Genomic DNA, 27,157 nt, shown 5'->3' on the forward strand with positions numbered 1-27,157 from the left:
ACCTCCAGCTGTTGCAAAACTACAACTCCCAGCATGCCTGAGAATGTTTGGGAGTTGTGGTTTTGCAACAGCTGGAGGCACACGGGTTGGGAAACACTGAGTTAGGAAACAATGTTTCCCAACCAGTGTGCCTCCAGCTGTTGCAAAACCACAACTCCCAAACATTCTCAGGCATGCTGGGAGTAGTAGTTCGGCAACATCTTTAGAGCCAGATGTTGCCGAACTACAACTCCCAGCATGCTTGGAGTTGTAGTTTTGCAACATCTGGAGGAATACAGTTTGCAGACCACTAATACAGTGGTTCCCAATCTGTGCCCTTCCAGATGTTGCAAAACTCCAACCCCCAGTATGCCAAAACTGTCCAGGCATGCTGGGAGTTGTAGTTCTGCAACATCTGAAGGGCCAGATGTTACAGAACTACAACTCCCAGCATGCCTGGACAGTAAGGGCATGCTGAGAATGTGTAGTTTTGCAACATCTGGAAGGGCACAGTGGTCTCCAAACTGTGTACCTCCAGATGTTGCAAAACTGCAACTCCTAGCATGCCCAGACGCCAAGGGCTGTCTGGGCATGCTGGGAGTTGTAGTATATAGGGTCCCAATACAGCAATGCATGTCGCTTTACGGCGACGTGCATTGCTGTAAAGGGCCCGACCGCGGCTGAAGATCTATTCACCTGTCGTCGCCGCCGCCATCTTCCTCGCTGGGATCCGGGTCTTCAGGGACGAGGTAAGTACCGGGGCCGGTCCCCAGCACTCCCCCGTCCCCCGCCGCGTCCTCCGGTCTTCCTCCCGTCCTCTCCGGACTTTCAGGGTCCGGGCAGGACGGGAGGAAGTAACCGCCCCCCTCCTGCGATTGGTCAGTTAACTAACCGACAGATCGCAGGGTATAGGAGGAGGTGGCCGGCTTGCCACCTCGCTCCGATACTTCAGCATGGTCCTGGCTGTCTGTGACAGCCGGGATCATGCGAAATTACCGGGTGGTCGGGTCCCAGAGACCCGATCAGCCCGGTATCGCCGCAGATCGCAAGGGCGATTTCCCTTGCGATTTGCGGCGATCGCCGACATGGGGGGCCTACATGCCCCCCCTCGGCGTTTGCCCTGGATGCCTGCTGAAGGATTTCAGCAGGCATCCAGTTTCGATCTCTGCCCGGCGAGCGGCAGAGACCGGAAAACGCCATGACGTATGCATACGTCATGGGTCCTTAAGACCCAGGGTGTGAAGACGTATGCATACGTCATGGGTCCTGAACAGGTTAAAATTATTATAAAAAAAATTTTTTGTGTGTGAAAACGACTTAATTTAAAACTAATTTATATTGAGTTCAGAAGACATCACACGTGCCATATTTTGCTGAAATCAGAGATGAGCGAAGTTACAGTAATTCCATTCGTCACGAACTTCTCGGCTCTGCAGTTGCTGACTTTAGCCTGCATAAATTAGTTCAGCTTTCAGAGACTCTCTCCTTGGACTGTATCCACCTTTTCCAGCCCACCGGAGCACCTGAAAGCTGAACTAATTTATGCAGGATAAAGTCAGCAACTGCCAAGAAGAAGTTTCTGACTAATTGAATTACTCTAACTTCGCTCATCTCTAGCTGAAATGGCAAAGTTTGCAAGAAGTGGAAAATATACACAGATAAAGCTAAGCTCCTGATGTAGCAAAGTACTAATATTCAGGGACTCTATAGTAACAGAGACTGTTCCACAGAACTGGCGCATGGCAAATGTGGTGCCAATATTTAACCCCTTAAGGACCCAATGTTTTTCCGTTTTTGCATTTTCGTTTTTTCTTTCTTACCTTTAAAAAATCAAAACTCTTTAAAATTTGCACCTAAAAATCCATATGATGGCTTATTTTTTGCGCCACCAATTCTACTTTGTAATGACGTCAGTCATTTTACCCAAAAATCTATGGTGAAATGGAAAAAAAATCATTGTGAGACAAAATGTAAAAAAATAAACGCATTTTGTAATTTTTGAGGGTTTCCGTTTCTACACAGTACATTTTTCTGTAGGTCGATACAATTAAAATGATACCCTACTTATGTAGGTTTGATTTCGTCGTACTTCTGGAAAAAATGATAACTACATGCAGGAAAATTGATACGTTTAAAATTGTCATTTTCTGACCCCTATAACTTTTTTATTTTTCCGCGTATGGGGTGATACTTTTTGATCGCTTTTTATTCATTTTTTTCATGATAGAAAAAGTTACCAAAAATAGGCTATTTTGGACTTTGGAATTTTTTTGCGCGTACGCCATTGACCGTGCGGTTTAAATAACAATATATTTTTATAATTCGGACATTTCCGCACGTGGCAATACCACATATGTTTATTTATTTATTTTTTTAGACTTTTTTTATGGGAAAAGTGATTCAAACTTTTATTAGGGAAGGGGTTAAATGATCTTTATTACCTTTTTTTTTCATTTTTTTTTTTTTGCAATGTTATAGCTCCACACACTGGGGCTATAACACTGCACACACTGATCTTTTACATCGATCAATGATTTCTCATAGGAAACCATTGATCAATGATTCTGCCGCTTGACTGCTCATGCCTGGATCTCAGGCACTGAGCAGTCATTCGGCATTCGGACAACAGGAGGCAAGCTAAGGGACCCTCCAGCTGTTCGGGATGCTGCAATTCCGCCACGGACATCCCGAAAAGCCCCCTGAGCTTACCGACAATGATTTACTTTCACTTTAGACACAGCGTTCAACTTTGAACGCCGTTTAAAAGGTTAATAGCGCGCGGCACCGCGATCAGTGCCGCGCACTATTAGCCACGGGTCGTGGCCGTTGTTAGAGGCCGGGCCCGACCCACTATGACACGGCGTGGCCCCGCGCTATAGAACGGGAGTGGACTCATGACGTACCGGTACGTCATGGGTCCTTAAGGGGTTAAAAAGGGGTCAAAAGGTGACCCTGGGAATTATAGGCCTGTTAGTTTAACCTCCGTTGTATGTAAATTGTTTGAGGGTTTTCTAAGGGATGCTATTTTGGAGTCTCTTGATAAAAATAAATGTATGACTCCACATCTGCATGGCTTTATGAGGGATAGGTCCTGTCAAACAAACCTGATCAGCTTTTATGAGGAGGTGAGCTCCAGACTGGACCAGGGACAATTGCTGGATGTCGTATATCTGGATTTTTCCAAAGCATTTGATACGGTGCTAAATAAAAGGTTGGTAGATAAAATGAGAATGCTTGGACTGGAGGGAAATGTGTGCAAGTGGGTAAGTAACTGGCTCAGCGATAGGAAACAGAGGGTGGTTATTAATGGTACTTATTCTGATTGGGTGACTGTTACTAGTGGGGTACCACAGGGGTCAGTCTTGGGTCCTGTCCTATTTAATATATTTATTAATGACCTTGTAGAGGGGTTGAATAGTAAAGTAGCAATCATTGCAGATGATACTAGACCCTGTAAAGCAGTAAACACTATATAGAGGACAGTGCACTGTTACAAATGGATTTCTGTATAGGTTGGAGGCTTGGGCTGGGAAGTGGCAGATGAGGTTCAACACTGATAAATGTAAGGTAATGCACATGGAGAAGAAAAATCCGGGCTGGGATTATGTATTAAATGGGAGAACACTTGGGACAACTTATGTGGAAAGGGACTAGGGAGTCTTAGTTAATAGTAAATTTAGCTGTAGTGACCAGTGTCGGGGAATGGGAGGACTACAGTACCCAGGAAGATTATCAGAATTAAGGTTATTTCGTTTAGAAAAAAGAAGGTTTAGGGGAGACCTAATAACTATGTATAAATATATCAGGGGACCTTACAGAGATCTCTCCCATGATCTATTTATACCTTGGACTGTATCTATAACAAGGGGGCATCCTCTACGTCTTGAGGAAAGAAGGTTTCTTTTTTTTTTTAAATCAGATGTTTTTATTAAATTTTAACAGTTTTCCAACACCAAAAATAACAGCTTACATGCAAACAACCCTCCACCCCACCTCCCACCCCCCAAACAAACAAAAACAAACAGTCCGCCTCCCCCTCCCACCGAGACAGCATAGACTAACACATAATTGTAGGTCGTGCCAGGCCCCCCCCAGAGCAGGAATCAAGTAATCAAGCCCAAGACAGAATACGAGACAGCACAAAGAACAGCAGCACATAACCATCATTCAATCCCTTCTGAACCAGACCAAGACATTAGTCACAAAAGCCCATCCGTTTCACTCTCCTACACACCTCCGGAAAGTACCAGAACCATCTATCATTGCTCATCATCAGGGGGGTTAAAGTGTCTCACCCACGGGCCCCACACTCCATCAAACTTCCTTTCAACTTGCCTTTTTATGTATATCCCTTTTTCCAAGCGAACAATAGAATGAACTCTCGCTACCAGGTCCGCCACTACGGGAGGAGTCGGTCTAATCCAGAACTGCGCAATAATTTTTCTAGCCTGATATAAGACACGTAATATCCCCGTCTCAATCAGTGATGGTTCCTGGTCGCACCCTATCAGACCCAACACACATACTTTAGGAAGGAAGTCAAGGGTCACACCATACGCCGTTCGGATTAGACCGAGAACCTCTCTCCAGTATATTTCCAACTGAGGACATTCCCAAACCATGTGCAGCAGGTTTGCCTCCAGTGCACCACATCGTGGGCACTTAGAGTCAGATCTCACCCCTATCTTGTGAAGGAAACCTGGAGTTTTATAAACTCTATGTAAGAGAAAAAGCTGAGAGAGCCTATTAGATTCAGACAAAGATATATGAGGGGTAAGCGCCAGAATAGTAGACCACTCCGTCTGTCAACTCACCAAGATCTCTCTCCCACCTACCTCGAACAGTCAGGGGAAATTGCTCTAGATGAAAGCTTAATAATTCATCATACACCCGGGAAATGACCCCAGCCGAATCTCTTTTCAATACAACCGAGTCTAAGACATTATTAGAGTGAATCACCATGGAGCGGGATCTACCTTGCGTTTCATAAACATGTCTGAGTTGTAGATACCTATAAAATGCAGAGTGCGGCAAAGAAAACTCCTCCTGTAGGTCCCCAAAAGACCAAACCCCTCCCTGAGTAACCAAATGGTCCAGACTACACAATCCCTTCCTCTCCCAAAAACTGGCGTCCGAAAAAGAGAAAAATACAGGCAAGCCAGGGTTATGCCACAGCGGGGTGAATTTTGTGCATCCAGGAATGCCAAGCAATTTGCGCGTGCGACCCCAAAGCTTGCACAGTAAGACAGTAGTGGGAGAGGAGTCAGGAGGTCTAGTCATGGCTCCAATCTCCAGAAAATGTACTGGAACTCGCCCCCCATGTTTGGCCATAAATAGTCGCCCAGTAGGTCCCAGTGTGTCCAAACCCGCCCATCCCCTAATTTGATGCAATTGAGAAGCTATAAAGTACAACCACGGATTAGGCAGAGCCAATCCACCCGAAGTCTTACCCCTCTGTAGTGTCTCCAGCCTAATCCTAGCCGAACCCGCTCCCCACACTAGCCGTCTAAATAGTCTCTGAATACGTATAAAGTATGACATCGGAATCCACACGGGGGAATTTTGCAAAATATAAAGTAACTGCGGCATCAATATCATTTTAGCCAGATTAGTTCTACCGACCACTGAAACCGGTAGCTTACACCAGACGGTTACCTTCTGAGAGCTCTTGTCCAGTATAGGGATCAGGTTCCCAGGAATATAATCATGCAAAGACGGAGTAATACATATGCCAAGATATTTGAAACTAGTCACTACCTGTAACTGGGAGATAGAGATCTGCGGGATATCCGGCAAAGGGTCCAGAGGCATCAATACAGATTTATCCCAATTAATCAGCAAACCGGAGTGGGAGCCAAATTGAGAAATAATAGACATAACCGGGGTCAATGATGAGGCCGTATCACCTAAAAATAGCAGCATGTCATCCGCATATAAGGCTATCCGCTCCTCCATAGAGCCATACCTAAATCCACTCACATTTGATGCCGCTCGGATGAGACAAGCTAAGGGCTCGATAGCCAATGCAAAGAGCAGAGGTGACAAGGGGCACCCCTGTCGTGTACCCCGCTGCAGTGGAAATGAGTCAGATAAGTGACCATTGACTCTCAATCTAGCAACTGGACACCGATATAACAATTTAACATAAGACAGGAATCTCGCACCAAATCCCATCCTCCCCATAACCGTCCATAAGTAGTCCCATTCCACACTGTCAAACGCTTTGGCAGCGTCCAATGAGACCAGTGACCTAGCCCTAGTCCCCTCCTGCGTCATCTGTAGGTTAAGGTAGACCCGTCGTATATTATCCACAGTAGACTTACCCGGCATGAAGCCCGTCTGATCCCCATGTACTATCGATAAAACCACCCCAGCCAATCTGTTAGCAAGCACCCGAGCCAGCAGTTTCACATCAGTACATAAAAGAGATATAGGTCTATAAGACCCGGCATTCAATAGATCCTTTCCAGGTTTAGGAAGGAGCACAACAATTGCCTCCATCATGGAGCTGGGCAAAGCACCCTCCTCCACCGCTGACTCGAATACCCGCAACAGCTGAGGCAGAAGTATACCCTGGAAACGTTTATATACCTCAGTCGGCAGACCATCAGGGCCCGGGGATTTCTCATTAGCCGCATCTTTCAATGAGAGTTCCAGTTCTTCCAGAGAGAGGGGCGAATCTAATCCGTCCCTCTGCTCCGGAGAAAGTGAAGGCAATCGTACCCGACCAACATAGTCCTCCAAGGCCATCGCGGAGCAAGTAGTCCTGGACGAATATGCATCTTTATAAAAATTCACCATTACCCGTAATATGTCGCTATCTTCCGTGACCTCCCTCCCCTGACCGTCTCTCAGGCATCCAATAAATGTAACACCTTGCTGCGCACGAGCTATAGATGCCAGCAGTTTACCCGTTCACTCACCACATTCAAAGTACCGCTGTTTTGTAAAGAATCTTTTATGCTCTGCAGCCGCCACTAAATAGTCATTGTAAGCAGTCTGAGCCCGTAACCAATCCTCCTGCAGTTCCAAAGTAGGGGTCATAATATAGGCAGCCTTATCTCTAGTAAAGGACTTGTGAGTGCTAATATCTCTGATAAAAAGCCCCTGTAAAAACGCCTTAAGGGAGTCCCATACTATGGAGACCGCAGCCGATCCGGTATTGAGTTCAAGAAAACTCCGTAGTTATGCACATATAATCTCCTCCGTAGTCAATACTTGTAACCAGAAAGGATTCAGCCTCCACAGTGGGCGCTCACCTCCCAACCCTCCATGTATCAGTAATTTTAATCTAATAGGCGAATGATCCGACAAGCCCCGTGCCAGGTACTCCACCTCTCCCACCATACCCACTATGTCCTCACTGCCAATTGCCATATCTATTCTGGAGAGAGTCCCGTGGGTAGCTGAATAACAGGAGTACTGGTGAACACTAGGGTACCGATGCCTCCACAAATCTACCAGGGCAACTTCACTTAAAATTCTAGCTAAACTAGTAGGCTTAGACTGAGGGGAAGAACTCGTACCCCAAAACCTGTCTAAGGAGACATCCAATACTTGATTAAAATCCCCACACATCAATATAGGGGCCACGGGGAACCCTGACACTATTGATAGAATACGCTGCAACACAGTTCCATTATATGGTGGGGGAACATACACACATACTATAATAAACATGCGATGGGACATCTCACAAACCAAACAGACAAACCGCCCGTCCGGATCCACAACTGATGAAACCTCCCGGAAGGGAAGCGCTCTGTGAATCAGAACACTGACCCCCCTAGCATGTGAAGAATATGTAGAGTGCAGAGAGTGACCGACCCACGCTCTATGGAGGGCAGCGGTAGAGCCCGCAGTCAGATGGGTCTCAGTAAGGCACAATATGGCAGGCTGAAACCGTCTCACTGAATTGAAAACAGCACACCTTTTAGTCACATCACCAAGACCACGTACGTTCCAACAGATAACATTGACTACTGCCATCATATCAGAAACAAAATATCAGAACATAGGGAATCAAAAAGGCCCAGAGGAGGCCGACACACACCCATCACATAGTAAAGAAAACATTGCATCAAATGAGAAGGAGAGACGGACAACACACAGAACAAACAACCAGAACCATACAACAAAACAGCGCAAACACACAAATCACCGTGGCATGCGGCATCTAGGGGCGCTAATATGTCCACTCCAGTCGGCAACACACTCCCGACCACTCCACAGCAACTCACACCCCATAGTACATTGACATCATGTATACAAACTAGAGCAAGAACATACAGCAAGAAAGCGAACTGCCCGCCAAACATAACCCATTAACAGTGGGAGCAATCCTGCAATAAACCAGTAAAATGACAATCACAATATAATCAACAGTGAGTCTAACCCCCCAAGGATAACAGGCAACCCCCCCACCCCCCACCCCTCAATGCAATAGCACCCATAATAGTAAGAACAAGCATCTCCACCCTATATAACCCACAGTTCAGGTCACTACCCAAATAGAAAATGTAAGTATCAAATAGGCAAATATAACAGTGATCAGTCAACAGTAATCCAGTTCAGGTAGGAAAGAACAGTTCAGAGAAGGCTAAGCAGTTCAATCAGGAGCAGGTCCCGGTGAGCCTCTACGCGACCGCTGGCGCAACTGTGATTCATGGGAGTCGAGCCAGCGAACAGCCATGTCCACACTCTCAAAGAAATGGGTGGTGCCCATAGCCACCACTCGTAGCCTTGCCAGATATAGCATAGAGTATTGTACATCCAATGCCCGCAGCCGTTTTTTAACATCTAGAAATGAGGCACGCTTTTTTTGCACCTCCGCTGAGAAGTCGGGAAAAAAGGAGATGACACATTCATCCACAGTGATAGGTTGCCTTTCCCTGGCAAGTCTCAAAATGATGTCACGGTCTCTATAATGCAGCAGCTTCACCAGCATAGACCTAGGCGGACCCCCCGGCGGGAAGGGTCTAGTAGGGACTCGATGGGCACGCTCCACTGCAAATAGCGGGGTCAAACCATCTGCCCCAAAAACCTCCTTCAGCCAAGATTCCACATATTCAGTAGGAGAACGGCCCTCGCATTTTTCAGGAAGTCCCACAATTCTCACGTTGTTTCTGCGCAGCCTATTCTCCAAGTCATCTGCTTTAGCTTTTAGAAATGTAATGTCCTGATCATGTCTAGTGGAGTCTCGCACTAAGGGGACCACCGCATCCTCCACATCACTTACACGGCCCTCCACTGCGGTAGTGCGATCCGCCACCTTCTGCAAATCATGACGAATGAGTGAAATGTCTGATTGTACCGTTCCAACTTGTGTAGTTAACTGGACCAGCGTGAAATTGCACCTTTGAATCTCAGCCAGGACAACAGCCAGAGTAGGTTCAGCAGGAGGAGCAGGCGAAGCGTCAGCCGCCGCAACTGTCAGGGCAGGGGGAGTCCCGGGCAAGGACAACCGCGAGGCCGGCCCAGAGTTATGTAAAAGAGCATCATAGTCCTCCAGGCGATCCGAGGGGGTCCCCATCACTTCCACGGGGAGTGGAGAACCTCTCCGATCAGGAGAATCAGGAGAAGGAGGTTGCAGTGCGAATTTCTCTAATCTAGCCGCTACTTCCTGCTTTAGCGCCAATTTATTCCTTTGGCCGGCAGACACATTGGGTTTCTGCTGAGAAGGGCCAGGTCCGTCTTTATATTTACTTTTCCATTTGTTAGTAGCCATGAGCCCCAGGAAACAGGGAGCACAACAGAATATGATGAATATAAGAGAGTATGCAACCAAACAGTCCCACAGAGTAACTAGCAGGGTATGAATTCAAATATGCTCAGTCCATATAGCCAGATACGAGGTTAATAGCAGGCACACAGCATATACAATAGGATTCACACAGGATGTCCCACAGAAGTGATCAGCAGAGGGTTAATGTTCCCCAGCCTCAGTACAGGCAGGACTCCAGCAAGTTATGGTAGATTTAGAGCCAGGGTCCCCAGGAACAGGCAATAATATGACCCCAGTCCAGTAAGAGGACCCCACAGATCTTCCCAGGTACCTCTTATTCCCCGGCAGTCTCTTCAGCGGCCAGGACCATCCACAACCAGGCACTCCACGTGGGGACAGCACATTACAGTCCTGAGGCAGCCTCCTTCACCCCCCCCCCCCTCCGCAGCACACTCTCACCGCCGCTCCACGGAGATCTGTCAGCTCCCTCATGCACCGGCGGTCAGGCAGAATCTTATCACAGGCTTCCCGCGCCGTGCCGGCTGCACAACACCCCACAGAGAGGCGGAACACAGGCTTTGTGCGCTCAAGATGGCGGGCGCACACTACAGACCACAGCAGATAGGTCCTCCCGCGTCACTCCGCTGCGACACGGGCAGGCGGCGTATTCCTCACCACCAGCGGCGTCTCTCATGCAAGGACCCGGTCCCCCAGCAGCGTCCTCCAGCAGCAGACCTCCGGTAGCGACCACAGATCTCCTCCCCGTCCAGCAGCAGCCAGGTAAGCCTGCGGCTTTGCGGCCTACTCCCCGCAGGAGTCACTGTCCCCTCTAACCGCAGAGAGGGGGGGAAATAATGCTCCCTGTAGGTGACCCAGGTGCAGGGGGGTGCAAGAGAGGGTACAGAGCCCGTTTGTCAGCAGGATGGCGGAAAAATATAAGGATAATAATCCAGGATGGCAGGAGCTCCCTCAAGGCACGTCCGCTCAGGCAGCCATGCAGACCACGCCCCGGAAAGAAGGTTTCTACACCAGCACAGACAGGGGTTCTTTGCTGTAAGAGCAGTGAGATTGTGCAATTCTCTGCCAGAGGAGGTGGTCATGGTGAATGCCGTAAAAGAATTTAAAAGGGGTCTGGATGCATTTTTGGAGAATAATAACATTACAGGTTATGGATTCTAGATCTATATGGACAGGAGATTGATCCAGGGATTTATTCTTATGCCATATTTGGAGTCAGGAATGAATTTTTACCTCGAGTATGAGGGTTTTTTTGTATTCCCCTGGATTAACTCAGTAGGGACTCATTGAGGATATAGGTTGAACTTGATGGACTCTGGTCTTTTTTCGACCTTATGGACTATGTTACTATGTATTTATGGTATTATCGACAGGGTATGCCATGAAAATCTGATAGATGTGAGTTCTCTATCGTAACCTACCTTACCTGCTCAACTTTTTTTAGCTTTCCAATCACCTCTGGCTACCCCAAGCAGGCCAACAGGGCCAGGAGGCCATCAATCTCAAGGTAGGTGCAGGTCCCAGACGTGGGAACCACATCAATCAGGTACTTATGCCATATCCTGAGGATATGATATAAATATCACAGATGGGAATACCCCTTTAGTGTTTGCTCAAACAATGCACATTTGTTGTGAATTTGTAGCACATTGCTGCAGATTTTGACTTCCCTATTGAAGTTAATTCATTAAAATCTGCATCAAATCAACAGCAAAACCATGACAAATCTACAGCGGGTGAACATACCCTTAAAGTAAATCTGTGGTAAAATTTGTTGCCCTTGTTACACCATGAGAAAGAAATAATTGTGCCATTCATCTGACATTTGTTTAAAAAAATCACCACCCCAAACTCACTACAGCAACTGCAGAGTCCAGTATTTGCCATATTGATTCTTGGACCTGTACTTTTTGTTGTCCTATATTAGAGCAGCATAATATACAGAAATAACTATTTTAAAGGGGTTATCCAGGAAAAAACCTTTTTTATATATATCAACTGGCTCCAGAAAGTTAAAAAGATTTGTAAATTACTTAAAAAAATCTTAATCCTTTCGGTACTTATGAGCTTCTGAAGTTAAGGTTGTTCTTTTCTGTCTAAGTGCTCTCTGATGACACGTGTCTAGGGAAACGCCCAGTTTAGAAGCAAATCCCCATAGCAAACCTCTTCTAAACTGGGCGTTTCCCGAGACACGTGTCATCAGAGAGCACTTAGACAGAAAAGAACAACCTTAACTTCAGAAGCTCATAAGTACTGAAAGGATTAATATTTTTTAATAGAAGTATTTTACAAATCTGTTTAACTTTCTGGAGCCAGTTGATATATAAAAAAAAAGTATTTTCCCGGAATACCCCTTTAACCTCCTAACTGCAAGTAAAAGAAAAAAAAAAGGAAAACATACCATGTATGGACAAACTTGTGATCCTTTGCCGAACATCAGTTCGCATTGTTTGTTAGCATCGTATATTACACCAGGTAACTGATTTGAAAAATCATACACACGTCCACTGGGCTTATCAAGGAGACATTCCCCATAGCCTGTACTGTAAAAAATCAAAATATAACACATCAGAAATATATGGCTTAAAGTAAACAATGGGAAACAATGGAGATTCCTACTAAAGGACACCAAGCAGAAATGTTAAAACTTATATGGAATTTATTATTGTTATGATTTTATATGGCTGATAATAATAAGGAAAATGACAACCAAGTGAAAACAACACAACAAAAACGCTAAACTAAATCTATCCTTAAATGGGCACTGTCAGATACAAAAAAATTTGATATGTTGTAAAGCATGCAAAACCAATAGGTTTTGCAATTGCTTTCATTAGGAAATTTTCATTATTCAATACTGAAAAAGCCAGTCAAACAACTGCCCCCCCCATCTGCTTAGACACATATTAGTCCTGCTGTGTCCATGAGTCATCACCTATGTCATGGACACACTTCCTTGAGCGCAGGGCTCAAGGCTGGAGGAAAAATCCTCCCACCGTCAGCTTGTGTCCCACTACTGTTAGTGAGGAAAAGCTGGGAGTTGTAGTTTTGCCAATGCTAGGGGAGATGTGAGCAGACAGCATATTGAAGGAGGGGGCGGAGACCTGTACAGTGAGGCCACACCCCCTCCCTTTGAGAGGAATTCAGACTAGTGAACTAAATTAAAAGTGTAATCAAAAAATAAATAAAGGTGATAGATACATAAAAATATGATGTACATGGTCAGGATTAGGTACTGAGTGATATATTAAAAAATATTTTTTTTTGTTGATCTGACGGGTACGCTTTAAATCTGGTTACACTTCAATCAGGGCATAAACATGACATTGCCTTAGTGGAATGTAAAAGAAAAAATAGAACAAAGTGTTTTACAAATGAAATATTAAAATAAAAAGCAATATTGAAAGCAATTGAAACATGAGAATGGCAAACACTCACTCTAGGAACTCTGTGATGTATTTCAGACTGCACTTAGACCAGGTCCATGGGCTTGTGTCATAGCTTAAAACTGCTGACATTACATGGAATTCATTTTTAATTCCTATGTCTTTGCACTTTGAGCTATCATCATGAGGCATGTTAAATCTGGAAAGCAAGTTAACAGGCATATGTATTACAGAATACAATCTAACACTCCTAAACGTGACATCGATAATACTCCCACAATTTTAACAGAGTTATCTATGTTTGTTAAAGCATCAGTAGTTTTTCTCTAAGTAAATTATTTTTATATAGGTCAATATACTACAGTCTGTACTGCTTCCAACTCTATATAGGTATCTAAATATATGAAATACTGTTAAGGCCCTGTATACTTAACCCTGTGTATACAAGGTACTGAAAGCAGTATATATATTTAGTTTGGCAAATCCCAAAGTGACTATGGATCTAATTGTATGAAATAGATAGATTACTTACCGGGGAATCTGTTTTTCGTCAGCTCATGACAGCACCCCTGGAGAGGCCCTCCCACCGCATTACAGGAAATCTGGGAACATAAAAAGGGATACGCCTCTCCACACCTCAGTTCAAAGTAAAGTACTCCAAAGGAGCCAATAAACAGTGAAAATTATTATCCTTCTCTACATTAAACAACGTAAAAAAAAATTATCTTTTTTTTTAGGGCAGGATAAATGAGGGGTGCTGTCATGAGCTGACGAAAAACAGATTACCCGGTAAGTAATCTATCTTTTCATAAACGCTCATGACAGCACCCCACCCCTGGAGATTTAGAATAGAAACCAATCAGGGCGGGACTACCGCCCGAAGGACCTTACGTCCAAAGGAAAGATCAGAAACAGGGTTTAATTGCAACATATAGTGTTTTAAAAAAGTATGTTTTGAGGACCATGTAGCTGCCCTACAGATCTGGTCCAAAGAGGCTTCGGCCTTCTTGGCCCAGGAAGAAGACACTGCTCTGGTAGAGTGAGCTGAAAAAAAGGAAGGTGGATCCTGATTCTTTGTAGTTTAGGCTAATTGATGCCCTGATCCATCTACTAATAGACGATTGGAAGCAGTCTTGCCTTTGTTAGGGCTACAAAATTGGACCAAAAGCTACTTTAGGAGGCATCTTCTGACATCAAGGTTATGGAACTTGACTTCACCTTCATGTGTCTGTTCATCGCAAAAAGAGTGAAGAATAATCTCCTGGGATTTATGAAACTATGAGACAACTTTCGGCAGAAAAGATGGTAAAGTTTCATTACTACTCTGTCATCTTATATCTTGGTATAAGGAGGAAAGGCAAAGAGTGCTTGTAATTCTCCTACCCTCCTAACCGTTGTTATTGCATTGAGAAAGCACATCTTGAGGGTGAGACACTTGATGGAAATAGAATCCAGAGGGGTTAAATGGTGTTCCTGACAAGGCATCTAACACCAGATTCAAGTCCCAAGGGGGAACGGTGGGTCTTGATAGAGGATTTAATCTTGTTGCCCCAGAAATAAAACATGTAACTATGATATTATCTGCTAACTTGCAGTTAAAAAAGGAACTACCGGTAAGTGTTGAAATTTGTACTTTAAAGGGGTATTCCAGGCCAAAACTTTTTTTGTATATCTACTGGCTCCGGAAAGTTAAACAAATTTGTAAATTACTTCTATTAAAAAATCTTAATCCTTCCAATAGTTATTAGCTTCTGAAGTTGAGTTGTTGTTTTCTGTCTAACTGCTCTCTGACGACTCACGTCCCGGGAGCTGTGCAGTTCCTATGGGGATATTCTCCCATCATGCACAGCTCCCGGGACGTGACACCATCATTGAGCAGTTAGACAGAAAACTTCAGAAGCTAATAACTATTGGAAGGATTAAGATTTTTTAATAGAAGTAATTTACAAATCTGTTTAACTTTCCGGCGCCAGTTGATATATATAAAAAAAGTTTTGGCCTGGAGTACCCCTTTAATCCCTTAAGGACCCAGCCATTTTACACCTTAGGACCCGGCCATTTTTTGCACATCTGACCACTGTCACTTTAAACATTAATAACTCTGGAATGCTTTTAGTTATCATTCTGATTCCGAGATTGTTTTTTCGTGACATATTCTACTTTAACTTAGTGGTAAAATTGTTTGGTAACTTGCATCCTTTCTTGGTGAAAAATGCCAAAATTTGATGAAAAATTTGAAAATTTTTCATTTTTCTAACTTTGAAGCTCTCTGCTTGTAATGAAAATGGATATTCCAAATATTATTTTATTCACACATACAATATGTCTACTTTATATTTGCATCATAAAATTGACGAGTTTTTACTTTTGGAAGACACCAGAGGGCTTCAAAGTTCAGCAGCAATTTTCCAATTTTTCACAAAATTTCCAAACTCACAATTTTTCAGGGACCAGTTCAGGTTTGAAGTGGATTTGAAGGGTCTTCATCTTAGAAATACCCCACAAATGACCCCATTATAAAAACTGCACCCCCCAAAATATTCAAAATGACATTCAGACAGCATTTTAACCCTTTAGGTGTTTCACAGGAATAGCAGCAAAGTGAAGGAGAAAATTCACAATTTTCATTTTTTACACTCGCATGTTCTTGTAGACCCAATTTTTGAATTTTTACAAGGGGTAAAAGGAAAAAATGTATACTTCTATTTGTAGCCCAATTTCTCTTCACTAAGCACATACCTCATATGTCTATGTAAAGTGTTCGGCGGGCGCAGTAGAGGGCTCAGAAGGGAAGGAGCGACAAGGGGATTTTGGAGCGTACGTTTCTCTGAAATGGTTTTTTGGGGGCATGTTTCATTTAGGAAGCCCCTATGGTGCCAGAACAGCAAAAAAAAAAAACACATGGCATACCATTTTGGAAACTAGACCCCTTGAGGAACGTAACAAGGAATAAAGTGAGCCTTAATACCCCACAGGTGTTTCACGACTTTTGCATATGTAAAAAAATTTTAAAAAAATTCTATAAAATGTGTGCTTCCCCCCAAATTTCACATTTTTGCAAGGGTTAATTGCAGAAAATAGCCTCCAAAATTTGTAACCCCATCTCTTCTGAGTATGGAGGTACCCCATAAGTTGACATGAAGTGCACTATGGGCGAACTACAATGCTCAGAAGAGAAGGAGTCATATTTGGCTTTTTGAGAGCAAATTTTGCTCATGGGCATGTCGCATTTAGGAAGCCCCAATGGTGCCAGGACAACAAAAAATACCCACATGCCATACCATTTTGGAAACTAGACCCCTTGAGGAACGTAATAAGGAATAAAGTGAGCCTTAATACCCCACAGGGGTTTCACGAATTTTGCATACGTAAAAAAAAATAAAAAATTTTCACTAAAATGTGTGTTCCCCCCCCAATTTCACATTTTTGCAAGGGTTAATAGCAGAAAATACCCCCCAAAATTTGTAACCCCGTCTCTTCCGAGTATGGAGGTACCCCATAAGTTGACCTGAAGCGCACTACAGGCAAACTACAATGCTCATAAGAGAAGGAGTCATATTTGGCTTTTTGAGAGCAAATTTTGCTCGGGGGGCATGTCGCATTTAGGAAGCCCCTATGGTGCCAGGACAGCAAAATAACCCCCACATGGCATACCATTTTGAAAACAATACCCCTTGAGGAACGTAACAAGGGTACAGTGAGCATTTACCCCCCACTGGTGTCTGTCAGATCTTTGGAACAGTGGGCTGTACAAAATTTTTAATTTGCACAGCCCACTGTTCCAAAGATCTGTCAGACACCAGTGGGGTGTAAATTCTCACTGCACCCCTCATTACATTCCGTGAGGGGTGTAGTTTATGAAATGGGGTCACATGTGTTTTTTTTTTTTGCGTTTGTCAAAACCGCTGTAACAATCAGCCACCCCTGTGCAAAATGCATTACAAATTGTGGGGGGCTTTTTTCCCTTTTACCTCTTGTCAAAATGAAAAGTATAGGACAACACCAGCATGTTAGTGTAAAAAATTTATTTTTTTACACTAACATGCTGGTGTAGACCACAATTTCACCTTTTCATAAGGGGTGAAAGGAGAAAAAGCCCCCCAAAATTTGTAAGGCAATTTCTCCCGAGTACAGCGATACCCCATATGTGACCCTAAACTGTTGCCTTGAAATACGACAGGGCTCCAAAGTGAGAGCGCCATGCGCATTTGAGGCCTGAATTAGGGATTTGCATTGGGGTGGACATAGGGGTATTCTACGCCAGTGATTCCCAAACAGGGTGCCTCCAGCTGTTGCAAAACTCCCAGCATGCTTGGACAGTCAACGGCTGTCCGGCAATACTGGGAGTTGTTGTTTTGCAACAGCTGGAGGCTCCATTTTGAAAACAATGGCGTACCAGACGTTTTTCATTTTTATTGGGGAGGGGAGGGGGGCTGTGTAGGGGTATGTGTATATGTACTGTTTTTTACTTTTTATTTTATTTTGTGTTAGTGTAGTGTTTTTAGGGTACAGTCACACGGGCGGGGGGGTTACAGCGATTTTCCCGCTGCGAGTTTGAGCTGCCGCGCAAAATTAGCTGCATCGCAAACTGCAGCCTGATACTCGCTGTAAGCCCCCTGCCCATGTGAATGCACCCTGTACATTCACAAGGGGGGGGACCTCCAGCTGTTGCAAAACTACAACTCCCAGCATGCACAGTCTATCAGTGCATGCTGGTAGTTATAGTTTTGCAACAGCTGGAGGCACACTGGTTGGGAAACACTGAGTTAGGAAACAGACAATGTTTCCCAACCAGTGTGCCTCCTGTTGTTGCAAAACCACAACTCCCAAACATTCTCAGGCATGCTGGGAGTAGTAGTTCGGCAACATCTTTAGAGCCAGATGTTGCCGAACTACAACTCCCAGCATGCTTGGAGTTGTAGTTTGCAACATCTGGAGGACTACAGTTTGCAGACCACTAATACAGTGGTTCCCAATCTGTGCCCTTCCAGATGTTGCAAAACTACAACTCCCAGTATGCCAAAACTGTCCAGGCATGCTGGGAGTTGTAGTTCTGCAACATCTGAAGGGCCAGATGTTACAGAACTACAACTCCCAGCATGCCTGGACAGTAAGGGCATGCTGAGAATGTGTAGTTTTGCAACATCTGGAAGGGCACAGTGGTCTCCAAACTGTGGACCTCCAGATGTTGCAAAACTGCAACTCCCAGCATGCCCAGACGCCAAGGGCTGTCTGGGCATGCTGGGAGTTGTAGTATATAGGGTCCCAATACAGCAATGCATGTCGCTTTACAGCGACGTGCATTGCTGTAAAGGGCCCGACCGCGGCTGAAGATCTACTCACCTGTCGCCGCCGCCATCTTCCTCGCCGGGATCCGGGTCTTCAGGGACGAGGTAAGTACCGGGGCCGGTCCCCAGCACTCCCCCGTCCCCCGCCGCGTCCTCCGGTCTTCCTCCCGTCCTCTCCGGACTTTCAGGGGCCGGGCAGGACGGGAGGAAGTAACCGCCCCCCCCTCCTGCGATTGGTCGGTTAACTAACCGACAGATCGCAGGGAATAGGAGGAGGTGGCAGGCTTGCCACATCGCTCCTATACGTTAGCATGATCCTGGCTGTCTGTGACAGCCGGGATCATGCGAAATTACCGGGCGGTCGGGTCCCAGAGACCCGATCAGCCCGGTATCGCCGCAGATCGCAAGGGCGATTTCCCTTGCGATTTGCGGCGATCGCCGACATGGGGGGCATACATGGCCCTCCTCGGCGTTTGCCCTGGATCCCTGCTGAAGGATTTCAGCAGGGATCCGCTTCCGATCTCCGCCAGGTGAGCGTCGGAGACCAGGAAAAGACGTGACGTATGCATACGTCATGGGTCCTTAAGACCCAGGGTGTGAAGACGTATGCATACTTAATGGGTCCTGAAGAGGTTAAGAGTACTAGGGCTTAGCTTCTTATCCAGGCCTAACTGAAGGAAATGAAGGATTTGAGGGATATTAGGATCTCCCAATGGATCGGCTGCAGGTCCCACTATTCTTAAGAAGGCTCTCCATGTTTTTAGGTATATGGCGAATGTTACGTCTTTTCTACTTGCAAATAAGCTGTTTATTATTTGGTCAGATAGGCCTCTAGCAATTAAAATTAACCTCTCAGCATCCAGGCTGTTGATGAAGGCGAGCAGACTGAGGATGATGAACTGGTCCCTGGTACAGTAGATCCTCCATGTCCGGAAGAGCCCACGGCTGTGAGACTGACATTGTCCTTAGCAAGGTAAACCAGGGCCTTCGAGGCCAGAAGGGCGCTATCAATATTATTAAGGCTTTGTCCTGTCTTATCTTTTTCAAGAGCCAAGGAATAAGGCGAAGAGGTGGGAAAGCGTACCCTCTTTCTTTTCCCCAATCCTGAGAGAAGGCGTCTTTTGCTGTTGGATGATCCAGTGGGTTGAGAGACTAGAACCTGTGAACCTTCCTGTTGTTTCTGGAAGCAAAGGCATCTATAGAGAATTTTCCAAACCTTTCCTCTATTATTGCAAATATCTCCTTGTTTAGACACCATTCAGACTGAAGAAGATGAACTCTGCTCGGGAATTCTGCCACCTTGTTGTCTTCCCCTCTCAGGTGTACTGCATGCTAGCTTGACTTCTGCAAAGGAAAAAATCTGGAAGGGGAGACTTAACCTCTTAACCTGTTGGGGATGAAGGGCATATGGATATGCCCTTGCATCCTGGTACTTAAGGACGAATGGTGTATCCATACGCCCGTGGGAATTTCGGTCCCAGCCGCTCGCCGGGCAGGGACAGGACCGGCGTGACTGCTGATATCTATCAGCAGGCACCCCGTGCAAATGCCCAGGGAAGGGGGGTCATAAGACCCAGAAATGTCGGCGTTGGGTGCAAATTGCAAGTGAATTCACACCTGCGATTTGCGCCGATTCCGGGTCATTACGGGTCTATGGTGACCAGGAATAGAAGGGGGATCGCGGTTGTCTAAGACAACTACGATCCCCCTGAAGGGATAGGAGTGAGGTGGCAGGGGTGCCACCCCTCCTATCTCTGCTATTGGTGGTCTAGACGCGACCACCAATAGCAGATTGGGGCGGAGGGGTTTACTTTCGTTTTCCCCGTCCTGCCCACCCACAATAGGCGGGACAGAACGGGGACTGAACGCTGAAGGTTCACTTACCCCTGCGGAGGCTGCGGGCGACGGTAATCGGCGGACGGCGACGGAGATCGGCGTGCCGCAGAAGAAGACGGCTCCCTGGGTCCTACTGAAGCCGGTAAGTTGCCTAGCAACATCTGGAGGGATACAGTCTGAGACTGTAGCCCTCCAGATGTTGCAAAACTACAACTCCCAGCATGCCCAGACAGCTCTTTGCTGTGTGGGCATGCTGGGATTTGTAGTTTTGCTACATCTGGAGGGTCACAGTTTGGAGATCACTGGGCAGTGGTCTATAAACTGTAGCCCTCCAGATGTTGCAAAACTGCGAATCCCAGCATGCCCAAACAGCAAACAGCTGTCTCACCATACTGGGAGTTGTAGTTGCGTAACCTCCAGCTGTTGCATAACTACATTTCCCAGCATGCCCTTCGGCGATTAGTACATGCTGGGAGTTGTAGTTTTGCAACAGCTGGAGGCACACTGGTTGGAAAAGTCTGAGTTAGGTAACAGAACCTAAATGAAGGTTGTACAACCAGTGTGCCTCCAGCTGTTGCAAAAGTACAACTCCCAGCATGCACGGTATGTCAGTACATGCTGGGAGTTGTAGTTTTGCAACCGCTGGAGGCACACTGGTTGGAAAATACTGTTAGGTAACAGAACCTAACTGAAGGTTTACCAACCAGTGTGCCTCCAGCTGTTGCAAAAGTACAACTCCCAGCATGCACGGTATGTCAGTACATGCTGGGAGTTGTAGTTTTGAAACAGCTGGAGGCACACTGGTTGGAAAATACTGAGTTATGTAACAGAACCTAACTGAAGGTTTTCCAACCAGTGTGCCTCCAGCTGTTGCAAAAGTACAACTCCCAGCATGCACTGTCAGTGCATGCTGGGAATTGTGGTTTTGAAACAGCTGGAGGTTTGCCCCCCCATGTGAACGTACAGGGTACATTCACACGGGCAGGTTTACAGTAAGTTTCCTGCTTCAAGTTTGGTCTGCGGCAAATTTTTCGCCGCAGCTCAAACTCCTAGCGGGAAACTCACCGTAACACACCAATGCAAATGTACCCTAAAAACACTACACTACATTACACTACACTACCACAAAATAAAGGGTAAAACACTACATATACACCCCCTTACACTGCCCCCTCCCCCCAATAAAAATGAAAAACGTATTGTATGGCAGTGTTTCCAAAACGGAGCCTCCAGCTGTTGCAAAACAACAACTCCCAGCATTTCCGGACAGCCACTGACTGTCCAGGCATGCTAGGAGTTAAGCAACAGCTGGAGGCACCCTGTTTGGGAATCACTGGCGTAGAATACCCCTATGTCCACCCCTATGCAATTCCTAAATTAGTCCTCAAATGCGCATGGCGCTTTCTCATTTTGGAGCCCTGTCGTATTTCAAGGAAACAGTTTAGGGCCACATATGGGGTATTTCCGTAATCGGGAGAAATTGCACTACAAATTTTGGGGGTCTTTTTCTCCTTTTACCCCTTATGAAAAGGAAAAGTTGGGGGCTACACCAGCCTGTTAGTGTAAAAAAAAATGTTGCCCCATACTTTTTATTTTCACAAGCAGTAAAAGGAAAAAAAGCCCCCCAAAATTAGTAACGCAATTTCTCCTGAGTACAGAAATACCCCATATGTGGGCGTAAAATGCTCTGCGGACGCACAAGACTCAGGAGTGAGAGCGCACCATGTACAATCGAGGCCTAAATTGGTGATTTGCACAGGGGTGGCTGATTTTACAGTGGTTCTGACATAAACGCAAAAACATAAATACCCACATGAGACCGCATTTTGGAAACTACACCCCTCATGGAACATAACAAGGGGTATAGTGAGCCTTAACACCCCACAGGTGTTTGACGAATTTTCATAAAATTTGGATGGGAAAAAATAAAATAAAAATTTCACTACAATGCTGGTGTTACCCTAAATTTTTCATTTTCACAAGGGAAAATAGGAAAAAAAGCCCCACAAAATTTGTAACCCCATTTCCCCTGAGTAAGAACATACCCCATATGTGGATGTAAAGTGCTCGGCGGGCGCACTACAATGCTCAGAAGAGAAGGAGCGCCATTGGGATTTTGAAGAGAAAATGTGTTCGGAATTGAAGGCCACATGAGTTTACAAAGCCCCCATGGCGCCAGAATAATTGACCCCCCCCCCACATGTGACCCCATTTTGGAAACTACACCCCTTGTATATTAAGGGGAACAGTGAGCATTTACGCCCCACATGTGTCTGACAGATTTTTGGAACAGTGGTCCGTGGTCCACTGTTCCAAAGATCTGTCAAATGCCAGTGGGGTGTAAATACTCACTGCACCCCTTATTAAATTCTGTGAGGGGTGTAGTTTCCAAAATGGGGTCACATGTGGGGGGTCCACTGTTCTGGCACCACAGGGGGCTTTGTAAACGCACATGGCCCATGACTACCATTCCAAACGAATTATCTTTCCAAAAGTTCAATGGCGCTCCTCCTCTTCTGAGCATTGTAGTTCGCCCGCAGAGCATTTTACGTCCTAACATGGGGTATTTCCATACTCAGAAGAGATGGGGTTACAAATTTTGGGGGGCATTCTCTCCCATAACCCTTTGTAAAAATGGTAAATTTGGGGAAGAATCTGCACAATTTATTTTTCATTTACACATCCGATTTTAACGAAAATTCGTCAAACACCTGCGTGGTGTTAAGGCTCACTGGACCCCTTGTTACGTGCCTTGAGGGGTGTAGTTTCCAAAATGGTATGCCATATGGGGTTTTCTGCTGCATAGGGGCTTCCTAAATGTGACATGCCCCCCCAAAACCATTTCAGCAAAATTCACTCTCCAAAATCCCATTGTTGCTCCTTCCCTTTTGAGCCCTCTACTGCGCCCGCGAACACTTGACATACACGTATGAGGTATTTCCTTACTCGAGAGAAATTGGGTTACAAATTTTTGCGGGCTTTTTCTCCTATTACCACTTGTAAAAATTCAAAAATGGGGTCTACAAGAACATGCGAGTGTAAAAAATGAAGATTTTGAATTTTCTCCTTCACTTTGCTGCTATTCCTGTGAAACACCTAAACGGTTAACAAACTTACTGAATGTCATTTTGGATACTTTGAGGGGTGCAGTTTTTATAATTGGGTCATTTGTGGGGTATTTCCAATAAGAAGGCCCTTCAAATCCACTTCAAACCTGAACTGGTCCCTGAAAAATCCCGATTTTGAAATTTTTTTGAAAAATTGGAAAATTGCTGCTGAACTTTGAAGCCCTCTGATGTCTTCCAAAAGTAAAAACATGTCAACTTTATGATGCAAACGTAAAGTAGACATATTGTATTTGTGAATCAATATATACTTTATTTGGAATGTCTATTTTCCTTACAAGCAGAGAGCTTCAAAGCTAGAAAAATGCAAAATTTTCTAATTATTCATCAAATTTTGGAATTTTTCACCAAGAAATGATGCAAGTATCGACAAAAATTTACCACTACCATAAAGTAGAATATGTCACGAAAAAACAATCTCGGAATCAAATTTATAAGTAAAAGTATCCCAGAGTTATTAATGCTTAAAGTGACAGTGGTCAGATTTGCAAAAAATGCTCCCGTCCTTACGGTCATAATGGGCTCTGTCCCCAAGGGGTTAAGGACCCAGACAATTTTCACTGTAGGACTAGGCCATTTTTTGCACATCTGACCACTCTCACTTTAAGCATTAATAACTCTGGGATGCTTTTACCTTTCATTCTGATTCCGATACTGTTTTTTCGTGACATATTCTACTTTTTGTTAGTGGTAAAATTTTGTCGATACTTGCATCATCTCTTGGTGAAAAATTCCAAAATATGGGGAAAAAATTTAAGATTTTGCATTTTTTTATTTTATTTTGAAGCTCTCTGCTTATAAGGCAAATGAATATTCCAAATAAATTATATATTGATTCACATATACAATATGTCTACTTTATGTTTGCATCATAAAGTTGACATGTTTTTACTTTTAGAAGACATCAGAGGGCTTCAAAGTATAGCAGCAATTTTCAAAATCAAAATTTTTCACCCCTCAAAGTATCCAAGTTTGTTAACCCTTTAGGTGTTTCACAGGAATAGCAGCAAATTGAAGGAGAAAATTTCAGGAAATTTAAGGAAATACCTCATATGTGTATGTCAAGTGCTTTGTGGGTGCACTAGAGGGCTCATAAGGGAAGGAGCAACAGTGGGATTTTGGAGAGTGAGTTTTTCTGAAAATGTTTTTGGTGGACATATCACATTTAAGAAGCCCCTATGGTGCAAGAACAGCAAAAAAAAAAAAAAAACACATGGCATACTATTTTGGAAACTACACCCCTCAAGGAACTTAACAAGAGGTACAGTGAGCCCTAACACCCCACAGGTGTTTGACGACTTTCGTTAAAGTTGGATGTGTAAATTATAATTTTTTTCAATAAAATGCTAGTTTTCCCCCAAATTTTTACAAGGGGTAATATGAGAAAATGCCCCCCAAAATTTGTAACCCCATCTTTTCTGAGTATGGAAATACCCCATGTGTGGACGTAAAGTGCTCTGCTGGCGCACTACAATGCTCAGAAGAGTAGGAATCACATTTGGCTTTTGGAAAGCAAATTTTGCTGAAATGGTTTTTGGGGGGCATGTCGTATTTAGGAAGCCCCTATGGTGCCAGAACAGCAGAAAAAAAACCTACATGGAATACAATTTTGGAAACTACACCCTTCAAGGAACCTAACAAGGGGTACAGTGAGCCTTAACACCCCACAGGTGTTTGACGACTTTTTGTTAAATTTGGATGTGTAAATGGAAAAAAAAAAATTTTTCACTAAAATGCAGTTTTTTCCCCACATTTTACATTTTTACAAGGGGTAAAAGTAGAAAGTGACCCCCAAAATTTGTAACACCATTTCTTCTGAGTATGGAAATACACCATGTGTGGACGTCAAGTGCTCTGCTGGTGAACTACAATGCTTAGAATAGAAGCGTCATTGAGCTTTTGGAGAGTGAATTTCTTTGCAATGGAAGTCAGGGGCCATGTGCGTTTACAAAGCCCCCTGTGCTGCCAGAACAGTGGACCCGCCCACATGTGACCCCATTTTGGAAACTACACCCCTCACAGAATTTAAGAAGGTATGCAGTGAGTATTTACAGCCCACTGGCGTTTGACAGATCTTTGGAACAGTGGGCTGTGCAAATGTAAAATTACATTTTCACGGACCACTGTTCCAAAAATCTGTCAGACACCTGTGGGGCGTAAATGCTCACTGTACCCCTTATTACATTACATCAGGGGTGTAATTTCCAAAATGGGGTCACAGGTTGGGGGGGGGTCAATTGTTCTGACACCAGGGGGGCTTTGTAAACACACGTGGCCTTCAATTCCGGACAAATTTTCTCTTCAAAAGCCCAATGGCGCTCCTTCTCTTCTGAGCAATGTAGTGCGCCCGCAGAGCACTTTACATCCACATATGGGGTATGGTCTTACTCAGAAGAAATGGGGTTACAAATTTATTTTTTTTTTTCCTATTTTCCCTTGTGAAAATGAAAAATTTAGGGTAACAACAGCATTTTTTTTCACTTTCCAATCCAACTTTAATGAAAATTCTTGAAACACTTGTGTTAAAGCTCGCTATACCCCTTGTTACGTTCTGTGAGGGGTGTAGTTTCCAAAATGGGGTCACCTGGGTATTTTTTTTTGTCGTTTATGTCAGAACCGCTGTAAAATCAGCCACCCCTGTGCAAATCACTAATTTAGGCCTCAAATGTACATAGTGCGCTCTCACTCCTGAGCCTTGTTGTGCACCCGCAGAGCATTTTACGCATACATATGGGGTATTTCCGTACTCAGGAGAAATTGCGTTACTAATTTTGGGGGGCTTTTTTTCCTTTTACCGCTTCTGAAAATAAAAAGTATGGGCCAACACCAGCCTGTTAGTGTAAAAAAAAATTTATTTTTACACTAACAGGCTGGTGTAGACCCCAACTTTTCCTTTTCATAAGGGGTAAAAGGAGAAAAAGCCCCCCGGCACGCGGCGGGGACCAGGGTTTTTCGGTTTTTGCACTTCATTTTTTCTTCCTCACCTTTTAAAAATTATAACCCTTTCAATTTTGTACCTGAAAATCCACATGATGGCTTATTTTTTGCGCCACCAATTCTACTTTGCAGTGACATCAGTCAATTTCCCCAAAAATCTACAGCGAAACAGAGAAAAAAATCATTATGCAATGAAATTGAAGAAAAAACGCCATTTTGCAATTTTTGTGGGCTTCTGTTTCTACGCAGTACATTTTTGAGTAAAAATGACACCTGATCTGTATTCTGTAGGTCCATACGATTAAAATGACACCCTACTTATATAGGTTTGATTTTGTCGTACTTCTGGAAAAAATCATAACTACATGCACGGAAATGTATAGGTTTAAAATTGTCCTCTTCTGACCCCTATATAAAAAAAAAAAATTCTGCATATGGGGCAGTATGAGGGCTAATTTTTTGTGCCGTGATCTGAAGTTTTTAGTGGTACCATTTTTGTATTGATCGGACTTTTTGATCGCTTTTTATTCATTTTTTCATGATATAAAAATCGACCAAAAATACATTATTTTGGACTTTGGAATTTTTTTGCGCATACGCCATTGACCGTGCGGTTTAATTAATGATATATTGTTATAGTTCGGACATTTACACACACGGTGATACCACATACCGTTTATATTTATTTTTATTTCCATGGTTTTTTTTATGGGAAAAGGGGGGTGATTTGAACTTTTATTAAGGAAAGGGTTAAATCACATTTATTAACTTTTTTTTTTTTTGACCCTTTTTTTTTTTGCAGTGTTATAAAGTCGAGACCAAAAGTTTGGGCACCCCAGGTGAAAATTTTTATTAATGTGCATA

At 44.3% G+C, this 27,157-nt stretch overlaps 1 protein-coding gene across 3 annotated transcripts in view; it reads right to left on the minus strand.

The window, feature by feature from the left end:
- ADAMTS20 (ADAM metallopeptidase with thrombospondin type 1 motif 20) overlaps nt 1-27,157 on the minus strand; it is a 306,378-nt gene that overhangs the window by 146,102 nt on the left and 133,119 nt on the right. For all 3 annotated transcript variants that reach the window (XM_056573961.1, XM_056573960.1, XM_056573962.1), the window contains exons 9-10: nt 13,160-13,306; nt 12,123-12,264 (exon numbers count right to left, since the gene is read on the minus strand). In XM_056573961.1, coding sequence (XP_056429936.1) covers nt 12,123-12,264; nt 13,160-13,306 — 289 coding nt within the window. The remainder of the gene's footprint in view (nt 1-12,122; nt 12,265-13,159; nt 13,307-27,157) is intronic.

This window comes from Hyla sarda, chromosome 4, assembly GCF_029499605.1.
Source record: "Hyla sarda isolate aHylSar1 chromosome 4, aHylSar1.hap1, whole genome shotgun sequence".
In the NCBI taxonomy this organism is placed as follows: Eukaryota; Metazoa; Chordata; class Amphibia; order Anura; family Hylidae; genus Hyla; species Hyla sarda.